At 45.4% G+C, this 18,817-nt stretch overlaps 1 protein-coding gene across 1 annotated transcript; it reads left to right on the forward strand.

The window, feature by feature from the left end:
- Positions 1-1,025: 1,025 nt before the first annotated feature.
- Trim54 (tripartite motif containing 54) lies at positions 1,026-18,589 on the forward strand. The gene is made up of 9 exons (XM_071601984.1): positions 1,026-1,193; positions 13,885-14,057; positions 14,563-14,734; positions 16,304-16,399; positions 17,054-17,287; positions 17,574-17,596; positions 17,708-17,832; positions 17,950-18,073; positions 18,358-18,589. The coding sequence occupies exons 1-9, from the start codon at positions 1,026-1,028 to the stop codon at positions 18,587-18,589; spliced, it is 1,347 nt and encodes a 448-aa protein (XP_071458085.1).
- The last annotated feature ends 228 nt before the right edge of the window (positions 18,590-18,817 follow it).

Consider the following 18,817-nt stretch of genomic DNA (forward strand, 5'->3'; position numbering starts at 1 on the left):
CGGAGACTGATTCCCTGGTGCCCAAAATAGGTCCCTGGCATTCGGATCTCCCAGCTTCTCTCAGTTTCCAAGCAAATTTAAAGTCTTTGGAGTGGCCTTAGTGATGTGTTTGTGGACCAGAATCACACTTCTCCAGGGGCATGCTCATATGACCTGGTGCAGCAGCCACCTCTAGCCTCTGTAGCTGCTTTCCTAGGGTGACATAAAAAAAGGGCTGGGCAAGAACAATCACAGGCCTGAAGTTTGGGACAAGAGGCTATCTCCCTAGTCTCTGGTGCCTCTCTTCTGAATCACACAGTCTTGCGGAGGAGTGTCAGGGTCACTGGCTAAGCCTGAGGAGAAGACTGTAGATCCAGCCAGGTCTTTCCTCCCACCCTGAGCCATGTGTGGTGCTTCTCCCACAACCTGATTTAGAGACTGCCACTGACTGTATGAAGGGGCCATGCCAGAGCATAGGGGTCCAGGGCTCACAGGAGCCTTCACAATGAGAGCCAGTGAGGAACCCACACCTTTGCTGGTCACTACAATCAGTAGTGACACTTGCCCCGGTTGTTGCTCCAGGGAGTCACCCATTCCTGAGTGAGTCAGGGTCACTTACTCGGCTGACAGCTGTGGCTCGCCTTACATGAGCTAAATTGGGAGTAGGAATGTCACACAGATGCCCCTTGTCTCCCCACCCCCACGATAATATTAATCTCCTCTCTGGGGAGCAAGGGACAAACAGTGCTGCCCAGAGTGAACGAGAGTGGTTTGGGGAACAAAAGGAGAATCACCCAGGGAGGGAAGGATAAAGCTACATGTGCCTGGCAGGGACACCAAGCAAAGAGCAGACGTGTCTGGAGACAGCCAGGACAGGACGAGTTTCAGAGGAAGGGACAGAAGATAGAGCTGCACTATTTTAAGAGGGAGCACCAGAAGGGAGCATAAGAACCCACAGATAGTCTGAGGTGAACAAGGGAGTGTCCAGAGGCAGTAGAGAAGGCCAGGACCAGGGCCGCAGCCAGGGCCAGCAGAGCACTGAGGGGATGAACTTCACCGTGGGCTTCAAGCCGCTGCTCGGGGATGCGCACAGCATGGACAGCCTGGAGAAGCAGCTCATCTGCCCCATCTGCCTGGAGATGTTCTCCAAGCCCGTGGTGATCCTGCCCTGCCAGCACAACCTGTGCCGCAAGTGCGCCAATGATGTCTTCCAGGTGGGCTCAGGGCAGGGGTGGTGAGGAACCCCAGAGGGTGCTGGGCAGAGTGCTCTGGGAGGTGGGTGGGGCCATGGTGGCTGAGGAGCAGAAGAGCTGGGGTCCTAGGATCCCAAAGTAAGCATGAGTCAGCATTTGCCCTGCAGGCTGGCAAGCAGAGCCTGTGCCATAGTGGCTAGAAGGCTGGCATCCACAGGGGACAGCGTACCCAGCACAAACTGGGTAGAGGTGGTCTCACACTGGCCTCTGTGGGAGCCGCACTAAACTCTGCATTCAGTTTGGGGTTTCAGATTTCGAGATCCTTGTGGAAACTCCAGAGAAGAAATCAATGAAATGCTGAAACATTCAGAATGAAATAATAAATCCTGTGACAAAGCCCCAAATAACACCAGAATTACAGTAAAGCCCAAGGCATCAGTTTTGGGGGACAAAGTTTGACCTAATGACAGGATGCTGGGATTTCTCCCCAACTTCAGCTCACACCTGTGACCCTTCTAGAGGCCTAGAGGCTAACAACTATTGAGGTCAAGACTTACCACACAGACAGAAGGCAGAGAAGAAATTCCCCAAAGTGCAGCCAGTTTTGGTTCATCTTTGGTCATAGAGCATAGTTGAGCAAAGTCACAGATATCATTTTGGTACTGATTTCAAAAATAAAAGCAGCATATACCAGAATGGTTTATAAATGGAGGTTCAAGTACAGATCAGAGGTTGGGGAGAGTGATGGGCAGTTTATGTGTGTGTGTGTGTGTGTGTGTAGATGCATGTGTACACCCAAAACTTTGAAAATGAAATGAAAACTCTTTTCTAGATAAGAGCCATTTGGCTTAGTATGCATTTCAGTGATAAAAGCATCATAAATAAGTATTCTTTAATATTGTTAGTATGAGGAAATGTGCCAAGCACACAAGTAAATTTTTTCTTTTTCTTTCATTCTTTTTTTTTTTTTTTTTTTTTGTGTGTGTGTGTGTGTATATTGTGAGTTGAATTCAGGGCCTCAAGCATGCTCTATCATTGAGCTGCACTCTAACCCCAACACAAATGATTTTTTTTTTTTTTGTATCAGAGATTGAACTCAGGGGCACTTAACCACTGAGCCACACACACACAGCCCTTTTTATTTATTCATTTATTTTTATTTATTTTTTGAGACAGGTTCTCATTAAGTTGCATAGGGCCTCCCTAAGTTGCTAAGGCTGCTCTCAAACTTGCAACCCTCTTTTCTCAGCCTCCTAAGTTGTTGAGATCACAGGTGTGTGAAGTGATTTTTTTTTGTAATTTATTTTTTAATTTTAGATGGACACAATATATTTTTTATTTTTATATGGTAGCTGAGGATCGAACCCAGTGCCCCATGCATGCTAGGCGAGTGCTCTACCTTTGAGCCACAACCCCCGCCCAACCCAAGTGATTTTTAACTTAACTAAGAAAATACTTATCTTTTAGGTTCCTTGGGGCAGATGTTTGGGGAAAAAAATGGACTAACAAACCAGGCCGTCACACATTGTTGCCATCTCCACTGGGTGTCCACCAACCTGAAGTCTCTCCTGCTATCTTCCTGTTGAGACCCCTTCTCATCTCCTTTTATTCTGAGTGTTCAAATGTGGCGTCATTTAGCTCCAGAGCCATGCCTTTCCCTCTCGGGGGGCCTAGACTGAATGCTATGTCCCCTCACCCAAGGCTTCAAGTCTTGTCCACCACCTTGGTATTTCCTTTGGTCTAACTAACTCTCTGAACATTCTTCAGGCTGAGATGCCTGGGAAGGAATTGCAGAAAGACTTTGTCACCCTTTCTTAGGAATTTATAGTGAAACATCCTCTCTTCTAATGAACCTGAAATATATGAACCAAAGAGAAGTTTGGAAAGTTAACATGTCCTCTAAAAAACTGGCCAGCATGTTAAAATACAAATCATACAGTATTATCTGACAGTAGGACCCATGAAAAGAACCTGTATACAGAGGCAAGAAGAAGTTGAAGTGTCCTCCATTATTGGAGGCAATCCTCTGTATAAGGAGCACTGTTTGGGTTCCAAGAAGCTCTAGAATACTGATATGGGCCCAGAGAGACTCGGAGATGGTCTGGGTCAAACCCTATGCAATATCAGGACACATTGGTTTGCTTCTGTAGTCCCAGCTACTTGGGAGGCTGAGGTGGGAGAATTGCTTGAGCCTAAGAGTATGAGGCCAGCTTGGAAAACACAGCAAGACAGTGGCTCAAAACCAAACAACCAAACAACCAACAAGCAAGCAAACAAAACTTGTGCTGACTCTTTGGGAAGTAACATGATTCCTAGGACTCAGGAATGGTTCTATGGGTCTGGAGTGGTATACAGCATTGGAAATGCAGAGCACCCCTGGACCCTCCACAGAGAGCAGAGAACATCTGCCTTCCTTGCTGCTTTATTTGGGAGGGCTTGGGGGAGGCTGACCCAGTTACCCAGCTGCAACTATGTATATGCCTCCTGGCAGAACTCAGCAGATCTCTGTCTGAAAGATGAGCATATTTAGTTTTTTCACACATTGCCTCCACATTTTGACAACTCCAGGCATAATCAGATTGTTTTCTAAGTATGGCGACAAGAATAGGACTTTGAGTTCCTCTATCTTCAAACCACTTAGGAAGAAAACCTTTAGAACATTGCCTAGAAAGTTAACAGTTATGAAAGTGACACCAGTACACCATATTTAAACTTTCATATGTACATTTCTTCCAAGCACCATAGGAGTTTATATCATGAAAAATGAATCTGCTACTTACCTCAGTCCCTCAGTTCTCTTCACCAGATAGAAGCAACCATTACCAACTTTCTTGGGAATCCTTCCAGGAAATGTTCACACTTAGGTCCATGTTTGCACATATAAACATACTTACACTGGACTAATGGCCTTGTTCACTTTGCCATGTTTGTTCCATAACCACACATTCAGCTCTCTGCTTTCCTCTTTTTTTAATATTTTTTTAGTTGCAGATGGATACAATACCTTTATTTATTTGTTTATTCATTTTTTTATGTGGTGCCAGGGATCAAAGCCAGTGCCTCACGCAAGCTAGGCAAGTGCTCTACCACTGAGCCCCAGCCCCAGCCCTCTGCTTTCCTCTTGAATAGCTGTCTGATGTTCCATTGCAATGACTGGACCACGGTCTATCTAATCCATCCTCTAGAGCCTGTAGATGGTTTTCAGCTAAAAACTTCTATGATAGACAACAAATGGGAATTGGGGGGAAATGTGACCTTGTGAAATCAGGTTTGCTAGACAGCCAGGAAGAAAACTTTGAATAAAACATTTAGTTGAAAATGTTGAACAGGATTAAGGATTTGGGAGAAAATCAGCCATAATCCCCCTTTAACGAATCTAATTTTCTTCTTCTCCTTCTCCTTCTCCTTCTTCTTCCATATTACTTTCAAGTCCTTATCCCCACACATATTTTCACATAGTTACCATTATAATGTGACTACTTCTCTTTAGAGCTGTAACACATCTCTCTTTCTCTCTGAACTGAAACAGAAAACAGTAAAATATGACATTAACGCTCTCTAATTTCTCCCTCCCTCTTTCTCTGCACTTGCACCCACTCAGCTACCGAGAATTTTGACTACAGCAAAGCTGTTGGTGTGGGAATTTGACACAAACATCTTCCCATGTGTTTCTGTATTTGTAAACTCTATTCGCGTCTGAACTACTTTAAAGCAAGCCTTCAGTTTATTTTTGTATCTGCCCCCACTTTACTGTGGGCACTTACTTGTTTGAGCTACAACCTGTTGTAGCTCAGCAGAAGGTCTTGTAAGAAGGTTGCAGCTTTTATGGAGGAGGTTCTGCTACAGAGGGACTTGTAGAGAGGAACAGCAACGAAGAGACCTCCTTCTCCAGAAAAGGGTGGTCCAACAGAGAGAAGACCTCGGTTTCACTCCAGTCCTCTTCCAGCTATCAGTTAATTGTCTGGACCTGTTGTCACCAGGTAGAAGCCTCCGGTGAAAATCCCACCAGCCTGTCTCCTGGATCCCACGTACCTGCTGCCCAGGTCACTAGGACTTCTTAGCTCTGCCTTGGGCAGGTCTCTTGTATGAGAAACTGGTTCACCAAAATTTTGTAGTTGCGTTAACCCACTAGCAGTGCTCTCGGTCTAACTTCTGTAGGGAATAAGATTGGTTTCATGGGAACAAAAACCTAGACTGAAGTTTAGCACTCCTGGCACCACTGTCATTGGCAATTTGACACATGACACAAAGCAAGAGGCTAGCTGGGCACAGTGGCATACACCTGCAATCCCTGCTACACAGGAAACTGAGGCAGGAGGATTCTAAGTTCAAGGTCAGCCTGGGCAATGTAGTGAGATCCTGTCTCAAAATAAAAAGGGCTTGGGCTGGGGTTGTGGCTCAGTGGTAGAGCACTTGCCTAGCATGTATGAGGCACTGGGTTCAATTCTCAGTACTGCATGTAAATAAATGAGTAAAATAAAGGTTCATCAACATCTAAATTTTTTTTAATAAAATAAAAAGGGCTCAGTGGTAGAGTACCCCTGGGTTCGATGTCCAGTACAAAATACAAACAAAGAATAGCCTGTTTACACATCTTTAGATTAAAAGGGTATTTTAAAATGATTTTAACAACCCTTGTAATTCTACCAATCTGCTTTCACAAATTCAAGAAATATGATTTTTTAAAGGATTTTCCATTCTGTACCCAGCATTCTCACTTGGCCTCCTTTTCTGCTTGTCTGTGGTCCGTTTGGTAGCAGGATTCAGTTTGTCACCCTGTGAAGGGGCAGAGGCTCTTCCCTAGACTTCAGTCATGGCTAGCCCTCTTCTCAAAATCCCTGTTAAAGCTGCTGCTCAGCTTTTACTGAAACCTGGATTCTTCCAAGGCTTTGCAACTTTTCTCCAAATGTCTGGACTTCTGCCCACCACATTCCTGTAGTTTCTCCAGTGTGTTCTGAGGTCTGACTCACAGAACCTGCCTGGTCCACCATTCCTCACTGGCAGATCATCAGGTTGGCCTTGCATCCTGGGCCTGTGTCCCACATTAGCCTCTCCCTGGTCAGGTAGAGAAGAGGGAAAACATTCTGAAATAAGTATGGATTTCCCAAATTAGTAGCAGTTACAGAGATCTTCCTGGATGGAACATTTCTACCAGAGGTTATGGAACCTACAATAGAAGGCACCAAGTAGCCTACAAGAGACAGCTAATGGCATGGATGCCAGCTAAAGCCTGAACAGAGCTAGAATTAAATTCACTTGTTTCTTATTGGGGGTGGTGGTGTTAGGGATTAAACCCAAGGTATCATACATGGTAAGCACATGCTATGCTGCTGAGTTGCACCCCCATCCCTGTTCCATTCCATTTTATCCTTCACAGTGAAGAACAAACAGTTATTTCATGCCCTGTGGTTCTGTGTGATCTTTATTGTTAAGGTCTAGATTAGGATTGTTACTATTTCCTTTGTGTTTACACAGTGATTTATAATTTATAGAGTACCTTTGCAGACAGGATTCCATTTGAATTAGATAGAATGGATCAGAGAGAGAACACAGGAAGCAGGTTACGGTCACACAAACAAAGAGATAGGGTAGGGACATAAATCTAAGTGTTGAGTTCTGTTTCCTAGAGTGATAGAATTTCCTCTAAACATCACATTGTTGGCACATAAAAATTTTACTTTCTGGGGCTGACTCTCTTGTCTAAAGGTAATATTTAAGGAAAGAACATACACACAATAAAGCTTATCAGTTATATTTTGTCTTGAAATAGGAAAATAAACAGAAGCAAAATGTAAGATTTTGCTAACTGGAAATTAGTTGGCAGAGAGATTTTTAGCCCAGAGTAGAGACTGTTGACTATGAAGATATAGTAAGGAGATTATCATCACTACCCTAGAGCCCAAGATTCCTATTTGTGATGAGAAAACAGACTTACAGTCAGAACAGAGAGTAATTTCTTTTTCTTGCCATGGAACTATTCGTCAGTCTATGAAATCTACGGATCCATTCCAAGACCGATGTTTTTAATTGCATATATATAATATGGTGTTTATATGGGAAACTAGTTGCATTAGAATGCAGAAGCACCCTCAACAAGGGTGATATTGCTGCCAAAGAGGCAAAACAATCTTATGCTGTTATGTATAAAGCACACAAAAAAACATGCAGTATATAACCAGTGGATCTGTGGTGTAGACATTTAATGGGGCAAGAGGAGCTATTAGGAGAAAAATGCCTAGCTGGGTGTGGTGGGAACACCCCTGTAATCCCAGCAACTCAGGAGGTTGAGGCAGGAGAATCACAAGTTTGAGACCAGCCTCAGCAACTTAGCAAGGCCCCAAGCAACTTAGTGAAAACCTGTCCCCAAAAAATAAACAGAAAGGACTGGGGATGTGGCTCAGTGGTTAAGCACCATGAATTCTATCTCTGGTGTTTAAAAAAATGTCTAAACAGAATCTTAGAGAGGGCAATAAAGAAGGAGGTTTGGAAGCAGGTGCAGTGGCAGATACCTATAACCCTAGCAACTCAGGAGGCTCAGATGGGAGGATCACCAAGTTCAAGGCCAGTCTCTGCAAATTAGTGAGGCCATAAGCAACTTAGCAAGACCCTATCTCAAAATAAAAAATAAAATAGGCTGGAATGTGGCTCACTGGTAATGTGTCCCTGGGTTCAATCCCAATACAAAAAAAAAAAAAGGAGGAGGAGGAAGAGGAGGTTTGGGAATTACCAAATTGTTTATGTGCTTCTTTTTAAAATTTTTTTTTAATTGTTGATGGACCTTTTTATTTTTATTTATTTGTATGTGGTGCTGAGAATCGAACCCAGTGCCTCATGCATGCTAGGCAAGCGTGCTACCACTGAGCCACAACCCCAGCCCCTGACATATGTGCTTCTTGATGAACCCATTAAATAATGAGATTTGGCAGTGGCCTAATAACTACTGTAATTTAGAAGTAGTTTAAGTGTAAACTGCTTTTTGAGATTTCAGCAACAACTGTAACATGATATGAAAACAACTGTGATTTCTGTTGGTGACAAAGTCACAGGTGCTGCTAAAACTCCTGTTTTGCGCCTGCATTCATCACTGAGGGAAATGCTCCATTTCTGCTAAAGATTAATGAAAATAAAGATGTAATTCTTCTCCCACCCAAGTTCATAAACTCCCTGAACTCCATGGATCTTTTGGTGTCTGTGGCACCCAAGTTAAGTACACCTGTGTTGGGGACATCAGTGTCTTCCCAAGTACCCTGGCTTGCAATTCCAGAGTTGTCTTTGACTCCCTCCTCTCCCCAACACCCCAAATCCAAGTGACTGACCATTCCCACTGATCCCATCTCTAGCCTCCCTCATCTCTCTAGTGCTGCCATCCCTCTAGTCAGCCCTGTGGCTGACCTTGACCATGGCACTTGCTTCCTAGCTGATCCTTGCCTTTAGCCTCTCTCTGTCTCATCTATCCACATTACTTCTGTTTGATTAATATTTACCACCTTTTCACTCCCAACTTAGAAACCCAGCCTACAAAATCAAGTTCACGTCCTCACTCTGTTCAAAGTTTTCCACGATAAACCCATCTTTCCAGCTTCCCCCATGCTCCTCTGTTTGTAACCTGAACTTCTACAGTCCGTCTGCTCCTGAAACTCTTTCCAACCTACCATCTCTTGCTGTCTACCCTGATTTCAAGTCCGTTACAAGTGGCATCTTCTCTTCATACTAATATTCTTCTAGTTGTGTCCCCTGAAGTATTTTGTCCTGTTGGCACCGTTAATATGGCATTCTAGTGCCCCCTTTTATTTGTGTCACGTCTGAGCATTGCATTTTTTGTTAAAGGAAGGATTTTTTTTTTTAAATACCTTTATTCTATTTATTCATTTGTATTTGGTGCTGAGGATTGAACCGAGGGCCTCACATGTGCTAGGTAAGCACTCTACAGTTGAGCTATTGCCCCAGCCCCGAGTTTTGCATTTTTTAAATTAAGGGAGACCCCACCCCAAATCCTCATAGAAAATTTTGAAATCATAAAAAAGAAAAAAGGGAGAAGGATGAGACCCACAACACTACTACTCAATAACAATTACTTCAAAACTATTTAGTTTTTGTTTTATATACTTAGTCATTTGTAGCATATACAGAGAAACTTGGGAAATGCCAATGAATACCAAGAAGAAAAAATTGAATCACATGTAAATTTATACTGTATATATAGATTTGTATCTTTATTTTAGTTTTTTAATTTATTACTTTTATTTTTGGGTACTTGAACCCAGGGGCATTTAACCACATCTCAGTACTTGACTATTCTATGTACATTATATAAGATAAATTCCACGACAGTTGTCCTTTTGTATCTGGTTTATTCGCTTAGCAGAATATCTTCAGGGCTGGTCCATGTTGTAGGCTGGATCCTGATTACTTTTCTCTCTTAATTTCTGCTATAATCGATATGGCTTTTAATAGCATCATCCATTCTACTGTGCCAGATGTGGGAGGATTCTCTGTTAAAAATGTTGTTTGATTCCTCTCCTTAATTCTGTTACCTCTGTTTAACTCTCCAGCTGCCATCACTTAGATCTCTTCTTCAATTAAATAGACTAAGTTTTCTTCATTTCTTTACAAACATTAGGTTGAAGTTGTATTGATCCTTGAGAATTTCTTCTTCTGGAGGAGTCCTTTGTCCTTTGGGCTCCTCTTTGAATAGGGGGTTGTTTTATCTGCTCCCCCCCCAACCCTGTGAATTCTTTTTTTTTTTTTTAAGTGAGAGTGAGATTGAGCTGGGGATGTGGCTCAAGCGGTAGCAAGCTCGCCTGGCATGCGTGGGCCCGGGTTCGATCCTCAGCACCACATACAAACAAAGATGTTGTGTCCGCCAAAAACTAGAAAATAAATATTAAAAAATTCTCTCACTCTCTCTTAAAAAAAATAAGGTGAGAGTGAGAGACAGAGAGAGAGAGAATTTTTTAAATATTTATTTATTTTTTGGCGGACACAGCATCTTTGTATGTGGTGCTGAGGATGGAACCCGGGCCCACGCATGCCAGGCGAGCACGCTACCACTTGAGCCACATCCCCAGCCCAACCCTGTGAATTCTTGACTCACCCTGAGTGTTTACCTTGTTTCTTTTGCTGTTTCAAATGCAAACAGGCTAGCTGGCCGGATATTGTCATCAGTTTGCAATCTCTGTTTAGTCATTTGGCTTCTCTGGTCAATAGAGGATATGACCTGAATTAATAGGTAGCTGAGGTCCCATTTTGGCTATGTTGTCTCAGAATGTTTTTCACAGGGAATCCAGTGAACCGTCTCATGCACAGATCCCTGGGAAGTGGTCTCCCCCATGAGACCTTTCCTTTTCTTCTCACAGACAAGCAGGTCATTCTGGTTGAAATCTCTGCCCTTGCATGCAACACGGTACCCAAGGTTTTGATTTGATGGGTCATCTTCTGTTTATATAACTTAAATAAGTATGCTTAAATAACTTCAATCCACAGTTGCATAGATGATTTTCATCTTGTGATTTCTTTCCTCTGTGAAGGACAGCTATTTAATTCTTCAGAGTTCCAGAGTGCCTGAGTTCAAATGTCATCTCTGCCACCTTTAGCTGATATCCACATGCAGTTTATCTAACTTCTCTGGGCCACAGTTTTCCCATCTTTGAAATGGGGCTAGTAGTAATGCCTGCTTCAGAAAGTTGATATGAGAGCAAATCTGACATAAAGTAAGTCCTCAATAGTTGTTAGTCACTGTCATTACATTTCTTGTAGGGGTAAATGGGTGAATGTTCATCTTTTCACTATCTTTACAAGAAGCTCCACAGGATGAAATTCAATAACATTGGAAAAGTCCAGGGCACGGTGCTTGACACATACAAATCCTCAAAACAATGGTAGAATGTTAAGTAATGAGTCTCCTGCACCTGTGTCCCAGGGAGAGGACAGGTACAGGGAGGAATGGAGGTGGAGAAGAGAAGACATTCCAGAGTTTGTCTTTGCTCTAGGCTAGATTGAGGTCCCTTTTCCTCTCTTCCAACACTTAGTGAGCACCCCTATATCCAACTATGTGCAAATCAATTGTGAGTAATATCTTCCCAGGAGCTTGCAGCCTTATTGTTCTTTCAATACCTCCTTATCCACTTGGATTCTAAATATTGATAGGTAATTTTATTAGGCAGACAAAAGTCTGTGATCATACTCTAACACATTCCCTAAATTAAACTCAACAATAGTCATATAATCCTAGTTACTGAGAAGGAAAGATGCACAATTCCAGCCTTGGATAATCTCAAATTCCAGGCTTATGATGGCTAAAGTGTTAATTTCTTATAACTCTCAAGAAATTCTAAGAAAAATGTTGAATGCATAGCACGTGTCAGTTACTCTCCCCAAGCTAAGCTGTCCACTTCACATGTTGGGGCCATGTTTCCTGCCTATGACCCTTGCCACCGAAGGAGCAAACAAGTCTCCTGACTTGGGTACACCTTGTGTGTGATGGGGTGCTGCTGTGCACACCAAAGAGGTCCTTCCAAACTGGTCTTCCAGTGGTGAGTTAGGATTTAGAGAGTTTCAAGGAACACATTTGTAAGAACTACATCTAAATATGCAAAGTCAAAGGTGATTATTTTCTCCATTTCTCTCTAGGAGTGAATGGCCTTCCAGCTGGTCAGGTTGAAGTGTAGCTCAGTGGCAGAGCATTTGCCTGGCATGCACAAGGCTCTGGATTCAATCCCCAGAACCAAACCAAAACAAATAAAGTCAGGCATGCTGGTACGTGACTGCAATCCCAGTTATTCAGGAGGCTGAGGCAGGAGGATTGCAAGTTGGAGGGCACCCTGGGCAACTTAGCAAGACCCTGTCTGAAAATACAAAAAATAAATAAAAAAGACTGGGGGTGTGGTTCAGTGGTAGAGAACCCTGGGTTTAATTCTGAGTACCAGGGGAAGAAAAAAAGAGAAGAAATAACAGTGGCTTGAAGAAGGAAAAATATGGATGGGTAGTCTAGGACTGCTTCGTCAGAGACCTGCTTCTTGATTTTTTTAATATTTATTTTTTAGTTGTAGGTGGACACAATATCCTTATTTCATTTTTATGTGGTGCTAAGGATTGAACCCAGGGCCTCACATGTGCTAGGCAAGCGCTCTACCACTGAGCAACCCCAGCCCTGCTTCTTGATTTTGTTGTCATTCTCAACCTGTGTCTACTACCTCATGGCTCAAGATAGCTGCTTCAACTTGACCCATCCCATCTTCATTCCAGGCAGCAGGGAAGAAGAGGGAAAGTAGGACATGCACCTCCCATTAAAGATACTTCCTAAAAATTGCACCAAACATTTCTACTTACCTCCTAGAACACAGTCACTGGCCACATCCAGCTGGAAGGGAGGCTTGGATATGCAGACTTTATATCACTTATCTTGCTAAAACTCAGGGGCTCTATTGAAGAAGAGGTGAATATGGGGGAACAATGTGCAATCTCTGCCAGTCTTTCATCTCTACTTCTCTCCACAGAGTGATTCTTTTCTCCTTCCGGTAGACCGGCCTACTCTATTCATAGTTTCTGACTATCACACTTTCTGGGATGGCCACAGTGTACACTCTTAGCTCCACCCACAAGCCTTCTTGGTTCCAAAGCAGCACATGATGTAGCTAGCTCCGTCCCGGGTCTTAATTCCAAGTTTCTGGGAGAACAGTTGATTGGTCCTCAGCTCTGAGCCAGTCACCTCTGGTGGGCATGGCAGGGCACTCCCTTTTAGAATGGGATGGAGCAATTCTCTGGTAAGCCTGCTTTCCCTATGATCATGCCCCTTGCACTAGGTGCAAGTTGTCTGCTTGTCCTCAGGGCAAGGGTGCATTGTTGTTGTTGTTGTTATTATTATTATTATTATTATTTTGGTACTGGGGATTAAACCCATGGGCACTTTACCACTGAGCTATATCCCTAGTCCCTTTTATTTTTTTTATTTTGAGATAGGTTCTCACTAAATTGCTGAGGTTCTTGCTAAGTTGCCCCAACTTGCCACACTCTCACCTCAGCCTCCTGAGTCACTGGGATTACAGGTGTGCTCCACCTCACCTGGCTAAGGGTGCATTTTCTTCACATACTTAACCCAGAACATAGCAACTACTTGGCATACTCCATATATAATGTAAAATGAATAATCCAATTTAGTTTTTAACTACACAGGTTGAATGCTTGACAAATTTACAGAGTAAAAAAATAAAAAAGTGCCAGGGGCAGCCCAAGAACCAGGACTCCTGACTCCCAATGCCTGAAGTGACCTTCCAGAATGACCTGGTTAATTATGGTTTATCTGCCTCATTGTTCAGCACTTGCATTGTGTGCACCCCTGCCTAAGACTGCAGAGACTCTCCCCAGACATGGCCCAGAGGGTCCTAGTCTAGGGAACACTGGCTGCATGGCTCAGCCTTCCTACCAAAGCTTTGAGCTGAGCCCCTCTGCAGAGATCTCATCCTCACTCGGCCCTAGCCAAAGCTGCAGGGATGTTCAAGGAGCTGGGCTGAGTAATGAGACAAAGGCCAGAAACCAGCTTCCTGGCCACCTTTCCCTGAGCTGCTTCCAGGGGAAGCTCAGCCATAGTAAAAAAGAGCTAATGCCTCCCCAACCACCACTGTCCTACTCCCCAGCCCCCAAGACCCTTCTTCCTTCCTCCTCCAAGTTCCTGCACCCTCACTGTCCTGTTCTCTTGTGCCACCTATCTTCACAGGCCTCGAACCCTCTATGGCAATCCAGGGGCTCCACTGCTGTGTCTTCAGGAGGCCGTTTCCGGTGCCCATCTTGCAGGCATGAGGTGGTCCTGGATCGACATGGTGTGTATGGCCTGCAGCGAAACCTGCTAGTGGAGAACATTATAGACATTTATAAGCAGGAGTCTTCCCGGTAAGCTGTTAGGGACTCTTGCCTCTCACCTCTCACAAGATCAGGGCCAGGGACTCTGCCAAGGAACCCATCAGGGCCAGAAGGGAGGGAAGGGAACAATCAACTGCCTCTTCAGTTTAGAGAGGAGAGGCCTGGATCCACAGAGGGGAGGGACTTGGCCCAGATCATGCTGGGATGGCAGACTCTGATTCCCTGGTAGTACTTCTCCTTCACCCTCTCCTCTTGGGGTGGGGCTGGGAGTCTACCAGCAAGACCCTTGACCTTGCCAACCCTCCATGACTTCCTGTCCTATGGGACAGTCTTGCCCCCTGGAATAGAGACTTGTCTTGGATCCAGGTCTCCTCTACCTCTTAGCCACATCCCCTCCCCAAATTGACATGGAAACCACTTACCCACCCACAGCACAAGCTGCAGGGAGATAATGGCAGTTGAGTGGAGACTCAACACTCTGGGCTCACCTCCCTGGCCCCTGACCCTCACTGCCACCCTGCTTGCTCCCCTCAAGGCCACTGCACTCCAAGGCTGAGCAGCACCTCATGTGTGAGGAACACGAGGAGGAGAAGATCAATATCTACTGCTTGAGCTGTGAAGTGCCTACCTGCTCTCTCTGCAAGGTCTTTGGTGCCCACAAGGACTGTGAGGTGGCTCCACTGCCCACCATTTACAAACGCCAGAAGGTATCAAGCAGGGAGGGGAGTTTGAGTGGGAGCTTAGGACAGGGTCAGCCTTTTCGCTCCACTTGCTTGTGCAGTCTAGTGGATCAGGCTAACGGCGCAGTTCTAGGCCTGACCCTGCTTGGCCCGGAGTAAGTTACTTGACCTCTCTGGACCTCACTTTCCTCAATTATAAAACAGAAAGTGAAAATACCTACTTTTGAAAGCTGTTATAAGCATAATATTAGATAATGGATGAAAACAGATTTCAGTGTGGTAGACTAGATATGCTCAAGGTCCCCTCCCTATCACACATCTAATTTCTGCATAAAGCATAATTTTAAAATTAGATTGGTTGGCACATAGGAAGTGAAAGGAACCTCCAAGTGGAGTGGGGCAGGGTGAGGAGGAGAGAGTCAGATGAAAACAGAGCCCTTGGCAGCCAGCAAAGAAAAGACACCATTTCCCAGAGGGTCGATGCTGGCAGTGCCACTGAGCTTGACAGAAGAGACGATGCCTTCAAATATCTAAAAGGTGGGGGAGCTGCCTCTAAGACTCCCAAGACCCCAGGTTAAACTGAAACCCTGGAGCTAACATCATCAGCTGCCACCTGGCCTTTGACGGGAGCAAATGCAAATTCTGCCTGGAGGAAAATATCCTCAATTTAGCACTTAGGTTTTGTTGATTAAGATCAACAAAATATTAGTTTAAAATTGAAGATACACAGAAGAATGTACTCCATGAGTGAAGTCAGCAGAAACAAAAATTATAATTCAGACCCTTGAGAAATTCAGATATTGGAATTATTTTTATAAAATATTTCTTAGTTGTTAATGGACCTTTATTTTATATGTGGTACTGAGAATCAAACCCAGTGCCTCACATATGCTAGGCAAGCGCTCTGCCACTGAACTACAACCCCAGGCCCAGATGTTGGAATTATTAAAGAATAGAAAGTCACTATGAATAAATGCTTTTTAAAAGATGGGATATTTTTAAAAAGCAATTATAGAACATTAAAAGTGACCATGCATATCTGACAAAGCACCAAATAGAGCTTTTATAAATTAAGTTACAATTATTTAAATAAAACATTCAATGGATGAATTGAATGAAATCTCTCTGAAGAGAGAATTAGTGAATATGATAAAAGGACTGAAAAAAACGACTATAATGTAGCACTGGGAGGTGAGAAGGTTGAGGATGAGAAGGCTTAGCATAAGTCTTATCAGAGTCCCAGGATGAGATAATAAAGAGACTAGAGAAGAGGCAATATTATCTGAAAGGATATCACAGATTTTTTTTTCAGAACTAATGGAAGACATAAATCTACAGATTAAGCACCAAGTCAGTGCCTGGCACATGGCAATATTAGGAGAATGTTTATTCCTTTTTCATTTGGTGGTGGGACTCTCCTCTCTACCTTCTTCCAGATTTCATAGAATGCGTCTCCATACTTCTTAAATAGTTTCAAGCCTCCTAGATCTTTGATGTAGAGAGTTCAGTCTTCTAGGCAGCACTGGCTGGGGGTGACAGGGATATGACTGCAGGACAGGTTCTCCAGCTCTAAGAGCTGACCCTTGTGTGTGGTAGAGTGAGCTCAGCGATGGCATTGCAATGCTGGTGGCAGGAAATGACCGTGTGCAAGCAGTGATCACACAGATGGAGGAGGTGTGCCAGACCATTGAGGTGAGCCTGGGCTAGGGAGGGAGGAGAGGACGGAAAGTGGCTGGCCTGGAGACCCCAAGCTCCAAAGATAGTTTTTCCTCTCTGATTGCTGGTCAAATTGGCAAGACAGATTCTGGGCTCCTGGAAGTGGTGGAGTGTGCTTAGGCTGCTGGATTGAATCCCAGATCTGTTGCTCACTAGCTCTGTGACTTTGGCCCAGTTATTTAACTTATCTGTGCTTTGGTTTTGTTTTTAATTGCATAAAATAGTGATGATGATAATGATATACTGGCTGTTTCATTGGGTCTTTTTTTTTTTTTTTTTAAGTGGTGCTGGGGATTGAACCCAGGGACTTGTGCATGCAAAGCAAGCACTCTACCAATTGAGCTATATCCCCAGCCCCTGACTGGCTCTTTTGTGAATTAAATGGAATAATGCCAATCAAAACCAAAGCCAGGGATATAGATAGCACCCAGGGAAGCTACTTTGAGATGTCATGTTATCTAAAAGATCTGGGTTGGATACTGGCCATGCCCCTAACTCAGGTATAGCCATGGTCAGGTCACTTTAATTCTTGGCTCTCTCTGAGTTCCGTTAAGTGGGGAGCAGACGAATATCCAGCTCTCCCAGCTATAGGTCTTAGCCACACCTTCCCTCATGCTCGGGGTCTTTCAGGACAACAGCCGCAGGCAGAAGCAGTTGCTAAACCAGAGGTTCGAGACCCTGTGCGCGGTGCTGGAAGAGCGTAAGGGCGAGCTCCTGCAAGCGCTGGCTCGGGAGCAGGAAGAGAAGCTGCAGCGCGTCCGCGGCCTCATCCGTCAGTATGGAGATCACCTGGAGGCTTCCTCTAAACTGGTGGAGTCAGCCATCCAGTCCATGGAGGAGCCGCAGATGGCACTATACCTGCAGGTTGGCCCCGGGGGAGGGCGGCAGCCCGGCACAGTGGCTGAAGTCAGGGGGGCATTGGCACCTGGAAACCCAAATTCAGGTCTTATCTCTTGTACCTATTTGCCCCCACGAGCCTGGCCAGGTCACTCCCTCTGCGGTCGCTTTCTCCTAACGACTTGTGACATGCACTAAACGACTTGTGATATGCATTCCCACCTACCCTACAGGACTGTGGTAAGAATCAGAAACTGGGCTTTGCCGGGGCTGGCCCAGCACTTACTCTCACCCTCTTTTTTCTTCCCTGCAGCAGGCCAAGGAGCTGATCAATAAGTAAGTAGGCTCCGCGGGAAGGGAAAGGAAGTGGCCCAGCGGATTCCTCTGGCACTGGGAGGGGCTGAGGGTACCTGGGCGTTGCCCGCTGAGCAGCTGTGGCCACCGCAGGGTCGGGACAATGTCGAAAGTGGAGCTAGCGGGACGGCCGGAGCCAGGCTACGAAAGCATGGAGCAATTTTCCGTGAGCGTGGAGCATGTGGCCGAAATGCTGAGGACCATCGACTTCCAGCCGGGTGAGGGAGCCAGGGAGGGAAGGAGGGACTGCACTTCCACAACCTCAGTATGGGGGTGAAGTAATATGATCTCCAGAACAGCAAGGACTCCACCTCAATGGCTTTCTTTCCTCCCAGGCGCCACTGGGGAAGAAGAGGATGAGGAGGTGGCGCTGGACGGGGACGAGGGCAGTGCAGGACCAGAGGAAGAGCGACTGGACGGGTCAGAAGGTGAGAGTGGCGCAGAGGGGCTTGGTGCGAGGTCTGGCTGGCACTCTCATGTTCCGTCCTCGGGTGATTGCCTTCCCAGCCACATCAGGGCTCACCGACAGCCCCCAATAAAGTGCCATCTAATCCCAATGCTACAAAAGAGCTCCCCCTAGCGTGCAGAAATTAACGCTCTTTCCCCCCATTCATTCTGGGGCTCTACGAGATCGGGTTGAGTTTGCAAGAAATCCGGTGACTGCGAAAGGCAGTGAGCCGAGCTTCGGGGCTACCATTGTTCTTTGAGACACCCGCCCATCGAGCTTTCTTTGCCTGGCACAGGGCTGCACTGACCCGAGCCCACGCGCACGGAACCTGGCGCACGGAACCTGGCGCCAGCGTCCTGGAGTATCTGCACAAAGACCACCGCCGCCACCCACTTTGGCGCCAGGCGCCAGGGGAGGGCCTCAATAAAGGAATTTTGCGTCCCAGATGCGTATCTCGTTTCGCTGCCTACTCCCCCATTCAGGGCTCTGGAGGCGACCTCGCCACCAACGCGCCCTTCCCCGCCTGAGATCACTTGCGGGGCAAAAATGAAATGAACCTCTATTTGAGCACCTCCATGATGCCCGACGCGGACTCGTGAGCCCAATGACCTGGGGAGAGGGTCGAGGGTAGCATGGTGGTTGCGGGATCTCTGAATTTAGGAATTTGGGGGAGGGGGAGGTAATGGGACCCCCTAGAGACTTGACTGAAAACAGTTCTCCCTGACCTTCTCCCCATCAAGATTGGGGCCTCTCCT

This window comes from Marmota flaviventris, chromosome 14 (assembly GCF_047511675.1).
Source record: "Marmota flaviventris isolate mMarFla1 chromosome 14, mMarFla1.hap1, whole genome shotgun sequence".
In the NCBI taxonomy this organism is placed as follows: Eukaryota; Metazoa; Chordata; class Mammalia; order Rodentia; family Sciuridae; genus Marmota; species Marmota flaviventris.

What these genes read in the sequence shown, in the direction of transcription:
- Trim54 (XM_071601984.1), top strand. Translation starts at nt 1,026, where the DNA reads ATGAACTTCACCGTGGGCTTCAAGCCGCTGCTCGGGGATGCGCACAGC. An exon ending in GCGCCAATGATGTCTTCCAG is followed by an intron (nt 1,194 to 13,884) that starts GTGGGCTCAGGG and finishes CTATCTTCACAG; the next exon opens with GCCTCGAACCCTCTATGGCA. An exon ending in GCCAAGGAGCTGATCAATAA is followed by an intron (nt 17,597 to 17,707) that starts GTAAGTAGGCTC and finishes TGGCCACCGCAG; the next exon opens with GGTCGGGACAATGTCGAAAG.